General features: G+C 50.9%; 1 protein-coding gene across 1 annotated transcript in view; it reads right to left on the bottom strand.

Annotated features, from left to right (window-relative positions):
• LOC310803713 (neuron navigator 1-like) overlaps nucleotides 1-19,840 on the bottom strand; it is a gene marked incomplete at both ends in the record, with an annotated part of 43,973 nt that extends 24,133 nt beyond the window's left edge. Inside the window, 3 exons of the mRNA XM_083668567.1 lie at nucleotides 3,096-3,458; nucleotides 7,184-7,286; nucleotides 19,126-19,840. Coding sequence (XP_083524693.1) covers nucleotides 3,096-3,458; nucleotides 7,184-7,286; nucleotides 19,126-19,840 — 1,181 coding nt within the window. The remainder of the gene's footprint in view (nucleotides 1-3,095; nucleotides 3,459-7,183; nucleotides 7,287-19,125) is intronic.
• Nucleotides 19,841-20,000: the final 160 nt, after the last annotated feature.

The raw sequence follows: 20,000 nt of genomic DNA, 5'->3' as shown, positions 1-20,000 counted from the left end.
TACTTGGCAACAATCCATTATAATCTCAGCTGCAAGGATTGTAGACGATGACAGAGCCTTCTGAGGCCTCCAGTGAGAACAGACAAGGACACGTTGGGAAGCACAAACACTTCATACCAACGCAGCAGCAAATGTTGGCCACTTCTGCGCTACATTTAAATGTCACTCAAATGTCAGTGAGACGAGCAGGGAGACCTAAATAACACGATGGCGTCGTGGTTAGCAGCCGGAGGCCGTGCGTTCCTCTGAGAGAGAGTTCTAAATGATGAGGAGCTGATCTGGGACCTGCTGACTGATGAGATACACAGGCTACATGCTAGGACATACTACATACTAGACACATACTAACCTCGGCTCCCTAAAATAAACAACTGTGAAACATAGCCAAGGGTCCCTGGAGGTATGGCTAACATACTAGCCTAGCCTAGCCTAGCTTCCCTGGAGGTGTAGCTAACATACTAGCCTAGCTTCCCTAGAGGTGTAGCTATGTGAGATTAGCTACATACTAGCCTAGCTTCCCTGGAGGTGTAGCTATGTGAGATTAGCTACATACTAGCCTAGCTTCCCTGGAGGTGTAGTTATGTGAGATTAGCTACATACTAGCCTAGCTTCCCTGGAGGTGTAGCTATGTGAGATTAGCTACATACTAGCCTACCATTTGGTCACCAAGCGCTTGTGATTTACTGTAGATTGACACATACAGTATTGCAACATGTAGCGACGCAGTCCTGCAACCGCTACACCAGCTCAGCACAGAGTTCAGCGCCTCATTCTAGATCAGAAATGACACATCGACTCAAACTGTCAAAAGTGTAATGTGTTCAGTACGGCCATTTTAGTGGACACATTTCAGTCCACTCTCTATTTTAACCTCCTATTTTAACTTCCTATTTTAAACTCTCCATTTTAACCTCCTATTTTAACCTCCTATTTTAACTTCCTATTTTAAACTCTCCATTTTAACCTCCTATTTTAACCTCCTATTTTAACTTCCTATTTTAAACTCTCCATTTTAACCTCCTATTTTAACCTCCTATTTTAACCTCCTCGTTTAACAAAGGCAGTCAAACGCTCCTTATGCTTCACACTGTAATAAGGCTTCTTTTCAAATGGAGGAGGTACAGTATTAGGAATTGTGGGTAAAAGGCTGGCTCTACAGTCACTCTCCGGCGCGTTGCCATGGAGACGCAGGAGGAGCTCGGAGAAATTATCTGTTTTCAATGAGCTGAGCTGTCTGTACCAGTATGTGTGTGTGGGTGTGTGGGTGTGTGGGTGTGGGTGTAGGTGTGTGGGTGTGTGTGGGGGTGGGGGTGGGTGTGTGTGGGGGTGGGGGTGTGTGGGGGTGGGGGTGTGTGGGTGTGTGTGGGGGTGGGGGTGGGGGTGGGTGTGTGTGGGGGTGGGGGTGTGTGGGGGTGGGGGTGGGGGTGGGGGTGTGTGGGGGTGGGGGTGGGGGTGAGTGTAGCTCTATCATGAAATGAATTGATGCCAACAAGGAACAGGCATATCATACTAAAACATGCAAATGTATTCAGCAGTACAGTATGAAAGACATCTGAGGAGACTGGAGGTTCGCTCTCTGTCGTTTGAAGCCCTGGATTATCACACCATGTTACCGTATTCCAGGGAGCAGGATTACGCCTTGATTGACAACCACTACCACACTGTACCACAGCTCCTGAATCAAGGACATTTTCTTCTCTATATGACAGTCCCTTCTCCCTTCTCGACATGGCAGTCCCCTCCCTAAACACTGACATGACAGTCCCCTCTCTAAACACTGACATGACAGTCCCCTCTCTAAACACTGACATGACAGTCCCCTCTCTAAACACTGACATGGCAGTCCCCTCTCTAAACACTGACATGGCAGTCCCCTCTCTAAACACTGACATGGCAGTCCCTTCTCCCTTCTCTTTGACTGACCAGAACGGTCTGGACAGGGAGCTGGAACAGACAGTCAGATGTAGGTCTGTGGTGGACTGGGTCCAAGCTGACCACTGGTCAGCAGTAATCTGCTGGGCGTTCCTGTGGGATCTGTGTCCTAACCTCCCTTCAGACTCCTTTCCTCTTTGTCCCTCTGGTTTTCATCTTTTTCATCTCCAAACTACATCTCCACAGCTTCCTGCCTTTCCCCCTCCTGTACTGTAGGTCTGTTTAATGTCTCATCTGAAACTTCCTCTCTCTCTCTCTCTCTCTCCTCCTCTCAGTATTCCGTCTCTTCTTCCTGCCTCTCACCCTGTGGAGTGGTGGGCAGAGTGTGACTGGGGGCTGTGTGATTATGCAGGCCAGTCAGGACTCAATGATAAGTCTAAATCCCCCATATGGAGCAGCGTTAAGGCTGCTCACAGCACACTAGAGAACTGGCCTGGATTCACTGCCTCTCCCAGCCTCCCTCCCTCCCTCCCTCCAGCCATCCCTCCCAGCCTCTCCCAGCCTCTCTCCCTGCCTCTCCCAGCCTCCCTCCCTCCCTCCCTCCCTCCCTCCCTCCCTCCCTCCCAACCTCCATCCCCCCCTGTCTCTCCCTCCCTGCCTGCCTCCATCCCTCCCAGCCTCCCCCTCCCTGCCTCTCCCTCCCCCCTGCCTCTCCCTCCCTGCCTGCCTCCCTCCCTCCCAGCCCCCCTTCCCCTCCCTGTCTCTCCCTCCCTGCCTGCCTCCCTCCCTCCCAGCCCCCCCTCCCCTCCCTGCCTCCCCCTCCCTGCCTCCCCCTTGGTTTCCATCCAGTCACAGAGAGGTCAAACAGACACCATACCTGCTACATGTATTATGGATAGGACATGCTACATGCTACATTGTCATGGAAACAGAGAGTTCAAAGCCAGCCAGGCTGTCTAGCTATAGACTCACCCATTGGCCAGGCTGCTGTAGCCTCTCACCCATTGGCCAGGCTGGTTAGCTATAGACTCACCCATTGACCAGGCTGTAGCTACAGACTCACCCATTGGCCAGGCCCATTAGCTACAGACTCACCCATTGGCCAGGCTGGTTAGCTATAGACTCACCCATTGGCCAGGTTGGTAAACTACAGACTCACCCATTGACCAGGTTGGTAAACTACAGACTCACCCATTGGGCAGGCTGGTTAACTACAGACTCACCCATTGGCCAGGTTGTCATCGTCATCCTCCGGCAGGCTCTTGCCCAGAAGGTCGCTGTCGCTAAGGTAACCAGACTTGAGGTCAGCGTCGTCCACGTCGTCCAATCCCTCGATGAGCTGGATGCGGGAGCCGTGGCCGAGGCGGCTGGGCATGGTGTGGGCCGTGTAGGGGGGGACAGCCTTGCCCCCGCCCCCTGGGTACCCCCCCCCGCCCCCGCCCGTGGAGGAGGGGGCGTCGCCCGCCTGCATGCGGGGGCTGGATTGACCATGGCGCCAGGAGAGAGGAGAGGAACGATTGGACAGGCTGGACATGCTGCGGACGTTGGTGTCATCACTATCATAACCCACGTTACCGTCCAGGCATCTGACAGATAGACAGACAGACAGACAGACAGACAGACAGACAGACAGACAGACAGACAGACAGATAGACAGACAGCGTTACTGATGACATCACAGAACTGGAGGGGAGACAGAAATGAGGGAGAAATGGAGGGGGAAAAAGTAAGACAGAAAGAAAGAAACTACTTTCTCTCCCTGTCAGCGAGCCTTCAGAGAGATCCGTAGTGACACTGAGTCTCTGCTGACCCAGATCCAGTTGGCTCTCAGCCCCCAGCGACCAGAGACGTGTGGCATCTCAGAACTCTTCGTTGTACCTCCCTCCTCCTCCTCCTCCTCCTCCTCCTCCTCTCCCTCCTCCTCTCCCTGCTCTTCCCCCCGTCCACAACCTTCAGCAGCTGCCATCCACACCTGAGGCCCTGACACACGCAGGTGACAACAGGAACAGCGTGTGACAGACTGTGTCATATTAGAGACACTAAAGGGACTTTTCTGACCAGCATCCCATTGACAGACCGACTAGGTCAACACCTAAAACTGACCATAACCGTAACCAAACCCTTAACCCTAACCCTAACCCTAACCATAACCAAACCCTTAACCTTAACCATAACCATAACCATAACCAAATGTTATCAATTTGGAAATTCAGTGACCTGGGGTGGTCCAGTGGTCTAGCACCATGGCCTGGGGTGGTCAAGTGGTCTAGCACCACGTCCTACAGTGCACACATATGCCCATGTTGGCATGGGTGTGAATCTGGCCCGTGGCCTGCTGACATACCCTCTCCTCCTTATTTTCCTGTCTTTCTCCACTCTCTCTATCCAATAAAACTGAAACCTATGACAGTGGGACTGCCTCAATAACCTTTCAAAAAAATGTTTGGGGAAATTCAACATCGGTGGTCAGTCACATCGCTGAGTTTGGAGAAAGTTCTGTGTGGTGTGATGTTGAAGTGGGTCAGGTTTTGTAACAGTCTCCCTATGGAGAGGACCTTCTGCTGAGTCGAGCGGTTACATAACCAGCTGCACCAACCAACCGCCCACATGAATAATGAAAGGCCTGTGTGACCATGTGGGTATTTTTATCTCCTCTAGATGGATAATTCATCAATAGGGAAGTCAAGTGTCTGCTAGAGCCTCAGGAAGGCTGCAGGCGCCCACAAAGCCTCACTGGCACCATGAATCATTGCATAGTGCACCTCAAGAGTGTTATGTATCTTGTTCACTTTCATTAAGAGTGAATCCTGTGAGCAGACTGTATGAGTAGTATATTAAACACTGCTAGAAGATATGTAATTAGCTCAGGATTTATTATGACAGGGAGAGATGAATATGACACGTGTCATAATAGAAGTTTGGTAGGCAATTAAAAACCGACTCTGCGCTCTGTGATGGTTTCAGATATTTAGATTTCCATGTTAGTCATTTAGCACACGCTCTTACCCAGAGCCACTTACAGGAAGTACATTAGTCTGATGTAAGTGAATCAACTCTACATCACAGTCATCGCAAGTAAAACTTGCCAAAAGCTGTCACAATGCTAGAGAAAGGGAGGTATCTGATGTCATTGCTAGCTCTGATGCAGCCACGTGTTGGTCCAGTCTGCTCTGGTAGACAGAGGCAGGGGAGAGGCCCGGTGGCCAAGGTCAGAGTGGCAGAGCTCCGTTAGGTACTGGGATATCTGTCAGTCTGTCTCCAGAACCAGGCAGGCTATCTGTGGGTCTGCAGAGCAGAACCAGGCAGGCTATCTGTGGGTCTGCAGAGCAGAACCAGGCTATCTGTGGGTCTGCAGAGCAGAACCAGGCTATCTGTGGGTCTGCAGAGCAGAACCAGGCTATCTGTGGGTCTGCAGAGCAGAACCAGGCAGGCTATGGAAACGCAGAGCTTATCTCAGGGGGGAAGTCCTCAAGGACACAGCAGCAGAAACATACATCAAAGACTAACCCGGTCGTTGTTATGATCATCACATCCTCGCTGGTTCAAGAGAGAACACAGACAAAAATGTTCAGAATTCTACATGCCTTGAATGCATAATTACTCTTTTGTTCTTGAAAGATGTCAGCCTTTTAAGTTGCTTCGACAATATCCCTCCGGCACAAAGCTAAGCCCTGGTGTCTTTTGTAATAACCTATATCTTATCATGAATCATAATGCAGATGGTCTGAAAGCAGCAACATGCTTGGGAGAGGGATGCCCAGGATGAAGTCAGGGCTGTGAAACAGCGAAGGGCTGTTTGAGAGGGATGGAAGGCAGATGTTGACCCGGTGGCAGCTCTCCAAGCGGGCCGGGCTCCGGGAGGGTAGTTTACACAGCATTGTATTTACTGGATATATCGATCCATGTATCGTGTTTCACCAGTGTATGAGGGCAGTACAGTACATTACATCTCTGGAACAAAGCCATGGCTTACTTCTAGGTTTGAAAACATATTTACTTTCACCTCATACAGTCCAATGGGTCAGGGTTAGTATCTCATACAGGACCGTGGGTCAGGGTTAGTATCTCATACAGGACCGTGGGTCAGGGTTAGTATCTCATACAGGACCGTGGGTCAGGGTTAGTATCTCATACAGTCCAATGGGTCAGGGTTAGTATCTCATACAGTCCAATGGGTCAGGGTTAGTATCTCATACAGTCCAATGGGTCAGGGTTAGTATCTCATACAGGACCGTGGGTCAGGGTTAGTATCTCATACAGGACCGTGGGTCAGGGTTAGTATCTCATACAGTCCAATGGGTCAGGGTTAGTATCTCATACAGTCCAATGGGTCAGGGTTAGTATCTCATACAGGACCGTGGGTCAGGGTTAGTATCTCATACAGTCCAATGGGTCAGGGTTAGTATCTCATACAGTCCAATGGGTCAGGGTTAGTATCTCATACAGGACCGTGGGTCAGGGTTAGTATCTCATACAGGACCGTGGGTCAGGGTTAGTATCTCATACAGGACCGTGGGTCAGGGTTAGTATCTCATACAGTCCAATGGGTCAGGGTTAGTATCTCATACAGTCCAATGGGTCAGGGTTAGTATCTCATACAGGACCGTGGGTCAGGGTTAGTATCTCATACAGGACCGTGGGTCAGGGTTAGTATCTCATACAGGACCGTGGGTCAGGGTTAGTGTCTCATACAGGACCGTGGGTCAGGGTTAGTATCTCATACAGGACCGTGGGTCAGGGTTAGTATCTCATACAGGACCGTGGGTCAGGGTTAGTATCTCATACAGGACCGTGGGTCAGGGTTAGTATCTCATACAGTCCAATGGGTCAGGGTTAGTATCTCATACAGTCCAATGGGTCAGGGTTAGTATCTCATACAGTCCAATGGGTCAGGGTTAGTATCTCATACAGGACCGTGGGTCAGGGTTAGTATCTCATACAGGACCGTGGGTCAGGGTTAGTATCTCATACAGTCCAATGGGTCAGGGTTAGTATCTCATACAGTCCAATGGGTCAGGGTTAGTATCTCATACAGGACCGTGGGTCAGGGTTAGTATCTCATACAGTCCAATGGGTCAGGGTTAGTATCTCATACAGTCCAATGGGTCAGGGTTAGTATCTCATACAGGACCGTGGGTCAGGGTTAGTATCTCATACAGGACCATGTATAGAGCTTTGAACACCTAATGGAAAGGCGCCAGATACAGTAACTCTAATCAAATAGCGCAACAATTTAATTATTACCTGTGATCAAAATGAAACAATGAAACTGAAGCGTGAATGATGGTACGATCTGTGTACGTGGACTCACCCATGGCTGAGCTGTGCCCCCCGTAGACTAGACATGGTATCTTCCAGGTTCTGGCGGAGGTCGAGGACGTTCTGGACCGTGCGTTTTCTCTGTGACTCTGGGTCTGCAAGGACATCATTCACTATGGTCAGACAGTAGTAATAGATCATTCACTATGGTCAGACAGTAGTAATAGATCATTCACTATGGTCAGACAGTAGTAATAGATCATTCACTATGGTCAGACAGTAATAATAGATCATTCACTATGGTCAGACAGTAATAATAGATCATTCACTATGGTCAGACAGTAATAATAGATCATTCACTATGGTCAATAATAGATCAACACACTGCTTTTCTTTATTCACAATAAATATATGATCTCAATTCATTAGCACCATTTTGTTTAGAAGAAAAGCAGCATTTAACTGTGACTCATGAATGTCTCAATAGACAACAGATGTCTGAAGATAGTTGCAAATATAGCAACTGGTTGGTTGTGTTGTTAAATATACTAAATATACTGTACTATAGAATCAATAGCACTGTGTGTGTGTGTGTGTGTGTGTGTGTGTGTGTGTGTGTGTGTGTGTGTGTGTGTGTGTGTGTGTGTATGTGGACAGTGTGTGTGTGTCGACTGAGTGTGTGTGTGTGTGTGTGTGTGTGTGTGTCTGTGTGTGTCTGTGTGTGTGTGGACTGAGTGTTTGACAGGTGTTTGGTGGTTTCACATCATTAGGCAGACACATGTGACTCCCAGGGATCGCTCACCATGGCAACCCTGTTCAACCCCCCCCCCCCCCCGACATGGTACGTTCCTGGCTGTGGAATAGTAATGGCTGCTGGAACTGAGCTGGCCCACCGGGGGGGTGCAGCTGACATTCTATACACACTATGAGACCAACAGGAGATCTTCCATGCCCTTGTGTCTACTCTGTACAGTACATAGCATGTAGCATGTAGCATGTAACGCATCATCTCAAATCAAGGCACAGTCAAATACACACAGACTTATGCACAGGCACGCATGAGTGAGATTACACACACACACACACACACACACGTGATTCCTGATCGATACCCTGGTGCCATTAACCATGAAGAGTCATTTGTTGCAGTGAGAGATTGGCCTCCTCTGAGACAGAGATGGGGGAGGTGAGGGAGGAGATGAGAGGGAGGAGAGGGAGGAGAGGAGAGGGAGGAGAGGGAGGTGATGGAGGAGAGGAGAGGGAGGGGAGGAGAGGGAGGAGAGGGAGGTGATGGAGGAGAGGAGAGGGAGGTGATGGAGGAGAGGAGAGGGAGGTGATGGAGGAGAGGAGAGGGAGGGGAGGAGAGGAGAGGGAGGAGAGGGAGGTGATGGAGGAGAGGAGAGGGAGGGGAGGAGAGGGAGGAGAGGGAGGTGATGGAGGAGAGGAGAGGGAGGGGAGGAGAGGGAGGAGAGGGAGGTGATGGAGGAGAGGAGAGGGAGGGGAGGAGAGGGAGGAGAGGGAGGTGATGGAGGAGAGGAGAGGGAGGTTATGGAGGAGAGGAGAGGGAGGTGATGGAGGAGAGGAGAGGGAGGAGAGGGAGGTGATGGAGGAGAGGAGAGGGAGGGGAGGAGAGGGAGGAGAGGGAGGTGATGGAGGAGAGGAGAGGGAGGGGAGGAGAGGGAGGAGAGGGAGGTGATGGAGGAGAGGAGAGGGAGGTGATGGAGGAGAGGAGAGGGAGGTGATGGAGGAGAGGAGAGGCGTCAGCAGGACAGGAAACACCAGGTGAGGAGTGAGGAGCATCATCTGTATGATATTAATTGGCAGCGTTGATGGAGAATCAAGACGGAAGGAAAGGCCTCAGATAATGTGTCGCTCTGAGGTGCTTCAGCCTGACGTGTACCAGCTGGAAATGAGAGCACTGTATTAAAGAATACACAACCTCTAACACCTCCTCACAGCTTGGGGATATATATATATAATATGTATATATCCTGATTTCATGTAATGTATCGTTTTGAGCACTGCTAATGTAAGCTAAGAGCTGTTGTAGAAGCTAAGTTCAGCACAACGCCCCTGATGGAATTATCCTGCTCAGTGTGACCAGAACCATGAGAAGCTGCAGGACCCGTCCAGCAGACACTGACAGAGCGTCAGTGGACCGTCCAGCTGGAACTCACGACCATGCGGACCGAGACGTCATTCAATGATCCTTTTATACCTATCATTCATAACATACACTATCACATGTAATGTACTATAACTACAATACTCTACTGTAACTATAACTACAATACTCTACTGTAACTATAACTACAATACCCTACTGTAACTATAACTACAATACTCTACTGTAACTATAACTACAATACCCTACTATAACTACAATACTCTACTATAACTACAATGCCCTACTATAACTATAACTACAATACCCTACTGTAACTATAACTACAAAACCCTACTATAACTATAACTACAATACCCTACTATAACTATAACTACAATACTCTACTGGAACTGGAACTATAATACTCATACAATAGTATAATGTAAGGTGTAATACAGTATAATACTGGAGCTGAGTTGGAGAGTATTTATCTCTGTATCCTTGACTCAGCCTCATGCTGTCCTCTACTATCTGTCCTCTACTATCTGTACTCTACTATCTGTACTCTACTATCTGTCCTCTACTATCTGTACTCTACTATCTGTCCTCTACTATCTGTCCTCTACTATCTGTACTCTACTATCTGTACTCTACTATCTGTACTCTACTATGAGACATATGATGGAAGTGATTGACGAGAGGACAGTCATCTATCTCCTGGTCTTATCTGTCAGAGCTGGAAGTTTGATTTACTGATCAATTGATCATCGGGACATATTCTCTTCCTCATTTCAATTCATAACCATTAAGAAGGTCATCAGTCACTTCCAGCACCCTCACTCCCTCTCTGGACCCACAATAACAATGTCATCTACACTGTTTATCATAAAGCAACATGGCAACAACAATAACAACACCATCTGTGTCGTTGTCGGGGAGACGAGCAACGTTCATACAGTGTACCCTGAAACCGGAGGGCCCAGGAGAGGCTGGTGGAGGTAGAAATCGGAGAACGGGCTCATTGTAATACATGAAATGGAATGAGGAATGATATAAAACACACGTAATAGGGTAGAACATATATAACAGTCATGTCCCTCCACATCTGCTTCGGCCATCCAGGCTGCGGCCCAGTGACAGACAGGTCCCTGTGACGGACAGGTCCCTGGTGCGCTGCGTTGCAGTGATGTGTGAGAGAGAAGAGGAGGGTTCCCTCTCAGAATGCAGAAGCAGATCTGAGAGGAAAGACTGCCGACTCCAAATGATTATGTTCTGGGGGATCGTTTCTGCAAACCTGGAAAGACGATCTGGGGGATCGTAATACCAGTGTTTAACCACCTGTTTTGACGTAAGATACGTCAACAACTTAAGATATGTTGCGCAAGAGTTACATGAATTATGCCTTGCGTAACTTTGAGTGGTCAAGTTTAGGGTAAGTTGTCAGGGGAAGGCATAAAGAAAAAATAGTGTCCACAGCGTGATTCGAACCAGCAACGTTCAGATGGTTGATTTCCATATTTAGCTGCCAGTATAGCACAGATTTTATTCTTTGGTTTGCAGAAATGTTTCCCCAGAACGTAATCATTTGGAGACTGGGTTGGATCAGGAACAGCACCAGGAGGCTGGGTTGGATCAGGAACAGCACCAGGAGGCTGGGTTGGATCAGGAACAGCACCAGGAGGCTGGGTTGGATCAGGAACAGCACCAGGAGACTGGGTTGGATCAGGAACAGCACCAGGAGACTGGGTTGGATCAGGAACAGCACCAGGAGACTGGGTTGGATCAGGAACAGCACCAGGAGGCTGGGTTGGATCAGGAACAGCAGCAGGAGGCTGGGTTGGATCAGGAACAGCAGCAGGAGACTGGGTTGGATCAGGAACAGCAGCAGGAGGCTGGGTTGGATCAGGAACAGCACCAGGAGACTGGGTTGGATCAGGAACAGCACCAGGAGACTGGGTTGGATCAGGAACAGCACCAGGAGGCTGGGTTGGATCAGGAACAGCAGCAGGAGGCTGGGTTGGATCAGGAACAGCACCAGGAGGCTGAGTTGGATCAGGAACAGCAGCAGGAGGCTGGGTTGGATCAGGAACAGCACCAGGAGGCTGAGTTGGATCAGGAACAGCAGCAGGAGGCTGGGTTGGATCAGGAACAGCAGCAGGGCTGCTAGCATGTTACCGTACCCTACACCACGCTAGTCTGGACAGTGAGTTTGCATTCTGTACCATAGATCCAATGGTCTGACGTTTTCCTGGTTTTCAGATACAGTATTACCCATCTGGACGTTAATCTACTCAGACAGGTTCAGTGTGTATTGATTGGTTAATCTAGACTGATTTGGCAGTTTGGAACCCATGTGTCTCTCTTTACTGGGCAGTCAATAGATGTGTGTCTGTTTACAGTGAGGAGGGCAGTGAAAGGACCGTCCATCCTCCTCCTACACCCTCGGCTTGTTTACAGTGAGGAGGGCAGTGAAAGGACCGTCCATCCTCCTCCTACACCCTCGGCTTGGCTCCAACCGGGAAAACACCCCAAAGGATATATATTGTATTTGACCTTTATTTTAGCAGTCCCATTGAGACCAAGGTCTCTTTTACAAGGGAGCCCTGCATACACACACACACACACACACACACACACACACACACACACACACACACACGCCCTGCATACACACAGTTTACAACCGTACGTCATACAAATACAAAATTACAACATTATAAAACACAATCAGGAAAAACAAACATATGTTTCAACAAAGAGGTCCTCAATTAAAACTTTATGATGGTGATGGTGGTGGTGGAGGTGTTGGTGGTGGTGGTGGTGGAGGTGGTGATATATCAGTCTACCCTAACCCATTTCACAAGATCTGAGAGCAGATTGAAAACTCATACTTCAAAAAATCCCTTGAGAAATAAAACTTTAATCTCTTGAGTGTTTTCATCTCTTTCATCTTTAATATAGTCTGTTGTCCTCAGTCATCTAGAGAGCCATGGGCCAGAATTCTGAATGCAGAATCAGCCCCTTTCTAAAGAAGCAAACCAATCAAAGTCTTTCAAAAATAGTAAACCGATCAAACTCTTTCTAAAGTAGTAAACCAATCAGACTCTTTCAAAAATAGTAAACCAATCAAATTCTTTCTTAAGTAGTAAACCAATCAGACCCTTTCTAAAGTAGTGAATCAATCGGATTCGTTCTGCCCTCAGAAGAACTTTGATGATGATAATGTGCTGGCCTGAACCACTTCACTCCATATACGTGCTGCTGGAGGTTTAACAGAGGTGATGAGAGAGACACACATCACTCACGCTCTGTCTTCCACACGGAGGACCTGGGTTCTGACCCCTCTCTGATCACACACTGTAGGCCACGGTAAGACTACAAGGGAGAGTTCTCGTCCATGACCGCAGATCCAGATGAGTTAACCTTCTCCAGGTGACGATGTAGGCTACCTACAGTATGTGTTACTGTTCTTCTATAGAGGTGAGTACCATCGCTGCTAACCCTAACCCTGACCCTGACCCTAACCCTGACCCTAACCCTAACCCTAACCCTACAGTATGTGTTACTCCCCAGCCTCCTGCCCTTCCTCCCTTCCTCCCCAGCCTCCTGCCCTTCCTCCCTTCCTCCCCAGCCTTCCTCCCTTCCTCCCCAGCCTCCTGCCCTTCCTCCCCAGCCTCCTGCCCTTCCTCCCTGCCTCCCGCCCTGCCTCCCTTCCTCCCCAGCCTCCTGCCCTTCCTCCCCAGCCTCCCGCCCTTCCTCCCCAGCCTCCCGCCCTTCCTCCCCAGCCTCCCGCCCTTCCTCCCCAGCCTCCTGCCCTTCCTCCCCAGCCTCCTGCCCTTCCTCCCCAGCCTCCCGCCCTTCCTCCCCAGCCTTCCTCCCTGCCTCCCCAGCCTCCTGCCCTTCCTCCCTGCCTCCCGCCCTGCCTCCCCAGCCTCCTGCCCTTCCTCCCCAGCCTCCTGCCCTTCCGCCCTTCCTCCCCAGCCTCCTGCCCTGCCTCTCCTTACGGACAGAACTTCTCGGAGGAATATTCCCAATCAGCCTTTTTATGAAATGGGTTGGATTCCATTTCCCATCGCTATATTCTCATCAATCAGTTTTCCGCCTCCCATTACGGTGTGCATACGGTACGTCCCTTCCTCCCCAGCCTCCCGCCCTGCCTCCCCAGCCTCCTGCCCTTCCTCCCCAGCCTCCTGCCCTTCCTCCCCAGCCTCCTGCCCAGCCTCCTCCCCAGCCTCCCGCCCTTCCTCCCCAGCCTCCCACCCTTCCTCCCCAGCCTCCCGCCCTTCCTCCCCAGCCTCCCACCCTTCCTCCCCAGCCTCCCGCCCTTCCTCCCCAGCCTCCCGCCCTTCCTCCCCAGCCTCCCGCCCTTCCTCCCCAGCCTCCTGCCCTTCCTCCCCAGCCTCCTGCCCTTCCTCCCCAGCCTCCTGCCCTTCCTCCCCAGCCTCCCGCCCTTCCTCCCCAGCCTCCCGCCCTACGGTATGTCCCTTCCTCCAAGTTTCTCAGGAAGTTGATTCTGGATGATTTTTTTTTCCCTCTCTCTCATGAAGTTCTTTTCCCATTCCCGCTGCCGGTTCCAGACAATAGAGGCCAGTGTGTGTTGAGAGAAAAGCAGTTAAATGTGTATCTCCAGCGTGGTCTCATGATGAGACAGGCTTCTCTGTTCCTGTGGGCTGGAGGGCGGCTGATGTCACGTTACGCTAACTAGCTGTCCTAATTTAACTCATCAGGCTACTATGGCATGCGGAGGAGGACCACCACCAATGAAGTCACAGGATGTCGCACAAATAGACTCTCTATACGAAGGAATCAAAACAGTCCTTTCACTGCTGCTGTAATGACCACTGTGTTGTACAAAAGAAACATTGCATTATGCAGCTGAATGCACCATGAACCCCCATGAATAAATAGTCACAAATCAGGAAGTCCATTGTGCCGTACCATGTGATCGGCTTTCACTGAGAGGAAGTGGACTCAGGAAAAGGATGGCCCAGTAGTTCAATAATGAGGAGGGGGATGCACTGGGCTGTACTGGGCTGTACTGGGCTGTACTGGGCTGGGCTGTACTGAGCTGTACTGAGCTGTACTGGGCTGTACTGGGCTGTACTGGGCTGGGCTGTACTGGGCTGGGCTGGGCTGTACTGGGCTGTACTGGGCTGTACTGGGCTGTACTGGGCTGGGCTGTACTGGGCTGGGCTGGGCTCGGCTGTACTGGGCTGGGCTGTACTGGGCTGGGCTGGGCTCGGCTGTACTGGGCTGGGCTGGGCTGTACTGGGCTGTACTGGGCTGTACACAGTTTGTTGTCCTTTGGGTGGAGCCGCCCTTTGGTAAACATTTGTGTGAGAGTCATTTAGATTGTGTGTGAGGACAGTAAGTATTGTTATTTGTGTTTCCTAGCACCACAGGAAGAGAGATGATGTGTGTGTTGTCCTGGGTAGGTCCTGGGTAGGTCCTGGGTAGGTCCTGGGTAGGTCCTGGGTAGGTCCTGGGTAAGTCCTGGGTAGGTCCTGGGTAGGTCCTGGGTAAGTCCTGGGTAGGTCCTGGGTAGGTCCTGGGTAGGTCCTGGGTAAGTCCTGGGTAGGTCCTGGGTAGGTCCTGGGTAGGTCCTGGGTAGGTCCTGGGTAAGTCCTGGGTAGGTCCTGGGTAGGTCCTGGGTAGGTCCTGGGTAAGTAAGTCCTGGGTAGGTCCTGGGTAGGTCCTGGGTAGGTCCTGGGTAGGTCTACACTGCTGAGGGAGACTGCAGTCTCTGCTTCTCTATGTTCATGAGTTCTGCCTGGTGCTTTTCTGGATATTATCCCATTCATAAAAACAAATCTGCTCACTCTTTGCAATGTCCCAATGGAGATAATCATCTAAAATGGTAAATAATTTATCAAACAGATGTTCTAAGCAGGAATTCCTCTTTTATGTAATTCATGACATTTCCATAGATTAGGAAACTTAAAGTAGTCAAAGCAGAAGCATATCCAGTCAGAAACACATCCCGTAACCCTCACCATGCTGCCTTAGCTGTTGAATGTTTATGATCTTGCTTTACAATTAAACGCAACATAATTAAACGTTGTTTTAATTAAGCTCCAAAGACTATCTCAGTAAATGTGTGTTTCGGGGGCACTTAGTGGCGTACCACATCATCACAAGGTTCCTGGTTCGATTCCGACCCTCGACCTGTCTTGCATGTCATCCCTCCTCTCTCTCTCTCTCCCATCCTTCCTGTTGACCTCTACTGTCTCTATCCCAATAAAGCAGAAATGCCCTAAAAACCCACATTTAAAAAAAAGAAAAAGCATTTCTAGTCCCTCCTCTGTAATTCTGCAGTCCCTGCTGTCAGTGTACAGGCAGTGATGTTGTCTACAGTGGTTTACTGGCCTTGTTTACTGGTCTTGTTTCCTGGCCTTGTTTACTGGTCTTGTTTACTGGTCTTGTTTCCTGGTCTTGTTTCCTGGCCTTGTTTCCTGGCCTTGTATCCTGGCTTTGTTTCCTGGCCTTGTTTACTGGTCTTGTTTCCTGGCCTTGTTTCCTGGCCTTGTTTCCTGGCCTTGTTTCCTGGCCTTGTTTCCTTGGTTGTAAGTGTGAGGAGAGAGTGAGGCTTGATGAATTAGTGTAAATGTGTCCATGAAGAGGGAGGACTGGACACCCACTGACCCATGTGACACCACCATGACAGTGGCATGTTCAGAATATCACTGGCTATCAATCAACCAATAGGATATGCTTACTGCACATCATGTGATCGCTGACAGTACGTCATGTGATCGCTGTAACAACACAGCAGGAACACAGCCTGAAAGCTGGCTAGCAGTGACCCAAAGACCACAGGGTTGGAGATGGAGCTGCCTTGTTTGAGTCTGTGTGTGTGTGTGTGTGTGTGTGTGTGTGTGTGTGTGTGTGTGTGTGTCTGTCTGTGTGCCTCTGTGTGCCTCTGTGTGCCTGTGTGTGCCTGTGCCTGTGCCTGTGTGTGTGTGTGTGTGTGTGTGTGTGTGTGTGTGTGTGTGTGTGTGTGTGTGCCTGTGCCTGTGCGTGTGCGTGTGCGTGTGTCTGTGTGTCTGTGTGTGTGTGTGTGTGTGTGTGTGTGTGTGTGTGTGTGTGTGTGTGTGTGTGTGTGTGCGTGTGTGTTTGCCTCAGATCCAGTTATAGAAGCACAAGGTCCAATCATAAACCATCCAGTCTGAACCTCAATTGCCGTGGCAACATGTTTTTGTTACATCGGACCAGAAAAGCATTGACCCTTTCAAGAGCCTGAGGAAAACGGAGCCCAAAATGAGCTTCCTACAAAACAATTGTGAAAGGCTTGGACTCGAAATTGCCAATTTAATACGACCAGGGGTTGGACACAATTGAAAATGAGGTCACAGATTCTGCAGCTGATGTTTAGAGACTTTTGAGCTCAATGTATGACAGTCAGGAAAAACAAGGTCTGAGTGTCTGTATCCAACATGAAGGATCTGTCACTGTTTCAGACCAACACCAGTCCTCAAGGCACAAAGGCACCCGTTTGACATAATGAGATGCACACCTCACTGCTCATAAAGGGATTTTACAGAGGGCAATCCCATGAAAAAATCATATTCAGTTTAAAACCTGGATTAAAATGGTATTGTACGCATAAAGGAGAGATATATTCAGTCATAGAATAGTTCATTATATCCTGAGCCTCAGTAAACAAAGAGCTTGTTCTATTGATTCACCTCCTCACACCTCCTCACACCTCCAGAGAGACAGGTACTGATGCACCTCCTCACACCTCCTCACACCTCCAGAGAGGTACTGATGCACCTCCTCACACCTCCTCGCAGCTCCTCACAGCTCCTCACACCTCCTCACAGCTCCTCACACCTCCTCACACCTCCTCACACCTCCTCACACCTCCTCACACCTCCAGAGAGACAGGTACTGATGCACCTCCTCACACCTCCTCACACCTCCAGAGAGGTACTGATGCACCTCCTCACACCTCCTCGCAGCTCCTCACAGCTCCTCACACCTCCTCACAGCTCCTCACACCTCCTCACACCTCCTCACACCTCCTCACACCTCCAGAGAGACAGGTACTGATGCACCTCCTCACACCTCCTCACACCTCCAGAGAGGTACTGATGCACCTCCTCACACCTCCTCGCAGCTCCTCACAGCTCCTCACACCTCCTCACACCTCCTCACACCTCCTCACAGCTCCTCACACCTCCTCACACCTCCTCACACCTCCAGAGAGACAGGTACTGATGCACCTCCTCACACCTCCTCACACCTCCAGAGAGACAGGTACTGATGCACCTCCTCACACCTCCTCACACCTCCAGAGAGACAGGTACTGATGCACCTCCTCACACCTCCTCACACCTCCAGAGAGACAGGTACTGATGCACCTCCTCACACCTCCTCACACCTCCAGAGAGTTTTCAGTCTTGGCCATGTTCTTTCCCACAGCAGACAATGAACACCATCTGTCCGTGGCACGGATGAATGGGGCTGGGAGGAGGAGGAGGAGGAGGAGGAGGAGGCTAAATGTGTCTCTCACTGTGCGCTGAAAATGAATTCAATATGGCTGGTTTATTATATTCTGGAACCATTCCTAGCTATCGCTGCATGGGTCATACAGGACACAGACATGACCAAACGATGCAGGAAGACTCACTGCAGCAGAGCAGAGTGGAGCTGCAGAAGGGCTCAGTGTTCCAGTAACCGGCCTCAGGGATCAAACAGCAGCGTTACAGGAGACCAGCAGCTTCTCTATCTCCACTATCAGTGACGCCATGCCTCCCAGCTCGCTGTCAGAGACCAGCAGGGACACGATGCAACACACCAAACGCATCAGGGAACGCTACTAAGACTGATATCCTCCATCGTCGTAACAGACTAATCCTGTGTACATCCTTCCTCAATCACCGTTCCAATCACCTTGACGACAACCATCTGAAGGTACCGCTTTAATGAGCCCTGCCAGCGCACCTTCAGGATGAAGCTAGCAAACACACGAGATCTGAACACCCAGACACATACACACCAAACACACCAAACAGAACACCCAGAGACACATACACACCAAACACACGAGATCTGAACACCCAGACACATACACACCAAACACACCAGAGATCTGAACACCCAGACACATACACACCAAACACACCAAACAGAACACCCAGAGACACATACACACCAAACACACCAGAGATCTGAACACCCAGAGACACATACACACCAAACACACGAGAGATCTGAACACCCAGACACATACACACCAAACACACCAAACAGAACACCCAGACACATACACACCAAACACACGAGAGATCTGAACACCCAGAGACACATACACACCAAACACACCAGAGATCTGAACACCCAGAGACACATACACACCAAACACACCAGAGATCTGAACACCCAGAGACACATACACACCAAACAGGTTGGCTCTGAATGGATGCAGGACCAGAGACAGAGACAGAGCCTGGGTTAGGCTGGGTTGGACTGGTTGGGTTAGGGTTAGGCAAGGTTAGGGTTAGGATGGGTTAGACTGGCTGGTTAGGGTTAGGCTGGATTAGACTTGCTGGGTTAGGGTTAGGCTGTGTTAGGGTTAGGCTGAGTTAAGGTTAGGCAGGGTTGGGGTTAGGCTGGGTTAGGGTTAGGCTGAGTTAAGGTTAGGCAGGGTTGGGGTTAGGCTGAGTTAGGGTTAGATTGTGTGAAGCAACAGTAGTGAGTAGCAACACTCTGCAGGCTGAGGAATGGGTGGTCCTGGTCACCCAGGTGGTCTTGGTGGGTAGAGGAGTGGAGACCCCCGCCATCCCCCTCGCACCCACCTCCCACCTCACAAAGTAAAGCTACAGGCTTTGGAGAGAAGCAATACAACACTCCATCCAACACAGACAGGAGGGGCCTCTACTCACCCAACATCTGGCTGAACAGCAGCTGTTCCAGGTCCCCCAGCACCGTCACCACCAGCTCCGGGTCCACCTTGAGGAAGGCCTTGTCCCCCCCCTCCTCCCCCGGGCCCTGGCCCTTGGCCCCGGCCTCGCTGGGCCCCCCCGCCCCCGGCTTCCTGCCTCCGGCCTTGGCCTTGCTGGAGAGGATCTCGTCGTCAGACTTGCCGTCCTCCGGGGCCTTGCTCAGGGGCTTGACCTCAGCGTAGGGCCCACGGGGGATCCGGCTCTGCTTCCCCAGGGCGGAGGGCCCCGCCAGCGGGCTGAAGGGCTTGGGCTTCCCCTGGAAGAGGGAGTGCTCCGATCTGGAGAGGTTGCGTGAGAGCAGGGCGCCTCCACCTCCTCCCCCGGCCCCCCCCCCACCGCCGCCCCCCCCGGCCGGCCGAGGCTTGCCCATCTTCAGGTTCCCCGCGCCGGGCTTGCCCATGTCATCACACCACTTGGGCTCGTAGAGGTGCATCTTCTTCTCGGCGTCGGTGAGCACGGCCAGGTTGGTCAGGGACCTCTGCTTGCGGAGGTTGGAGGAGACGGGGAGTCTCCCCTCAGAGCTGCCCGCCCGGTACACCTTCAGCTCCCCTCTCTGGGCGCTCTGGGGCACCCCCGCCTTGCCCCTCTTGGCAGCCATGCCCACGCCTTTGCCCTCCGCCTGGCCGTATGCCTTGGTGCTGTCCGTCCGGTCCATCGGTGGTCCGGCTCCTTCTCTACCTTCTCTCACGCTACTCCTCCCTCCTCCCTACTCCTCCCAGCCAGTGGGCCTCCTGCACGGCACCATTTACAAACAGCATCAACAAGCAGCCGATCCTCTCTGTCCCTTCCTCCCTGTCAGGAGAACAAATACACAA

The sequence above is a fragment of the Argentina silus genome (assembly GCF_951799395.1).
Source record: "Argentina silus genome assembly, chromosome: 4".
In the NCBI taxonomy this organism is placed as follows: Eukaryota; Metazoa; Chordata; class Actinopteri; order Argentiniformes; family Argentinidae; genus Argentina; species Argentina silus.
This window is presented reverse-complemented; position numbering and strand designations above follow the sequence as displayed.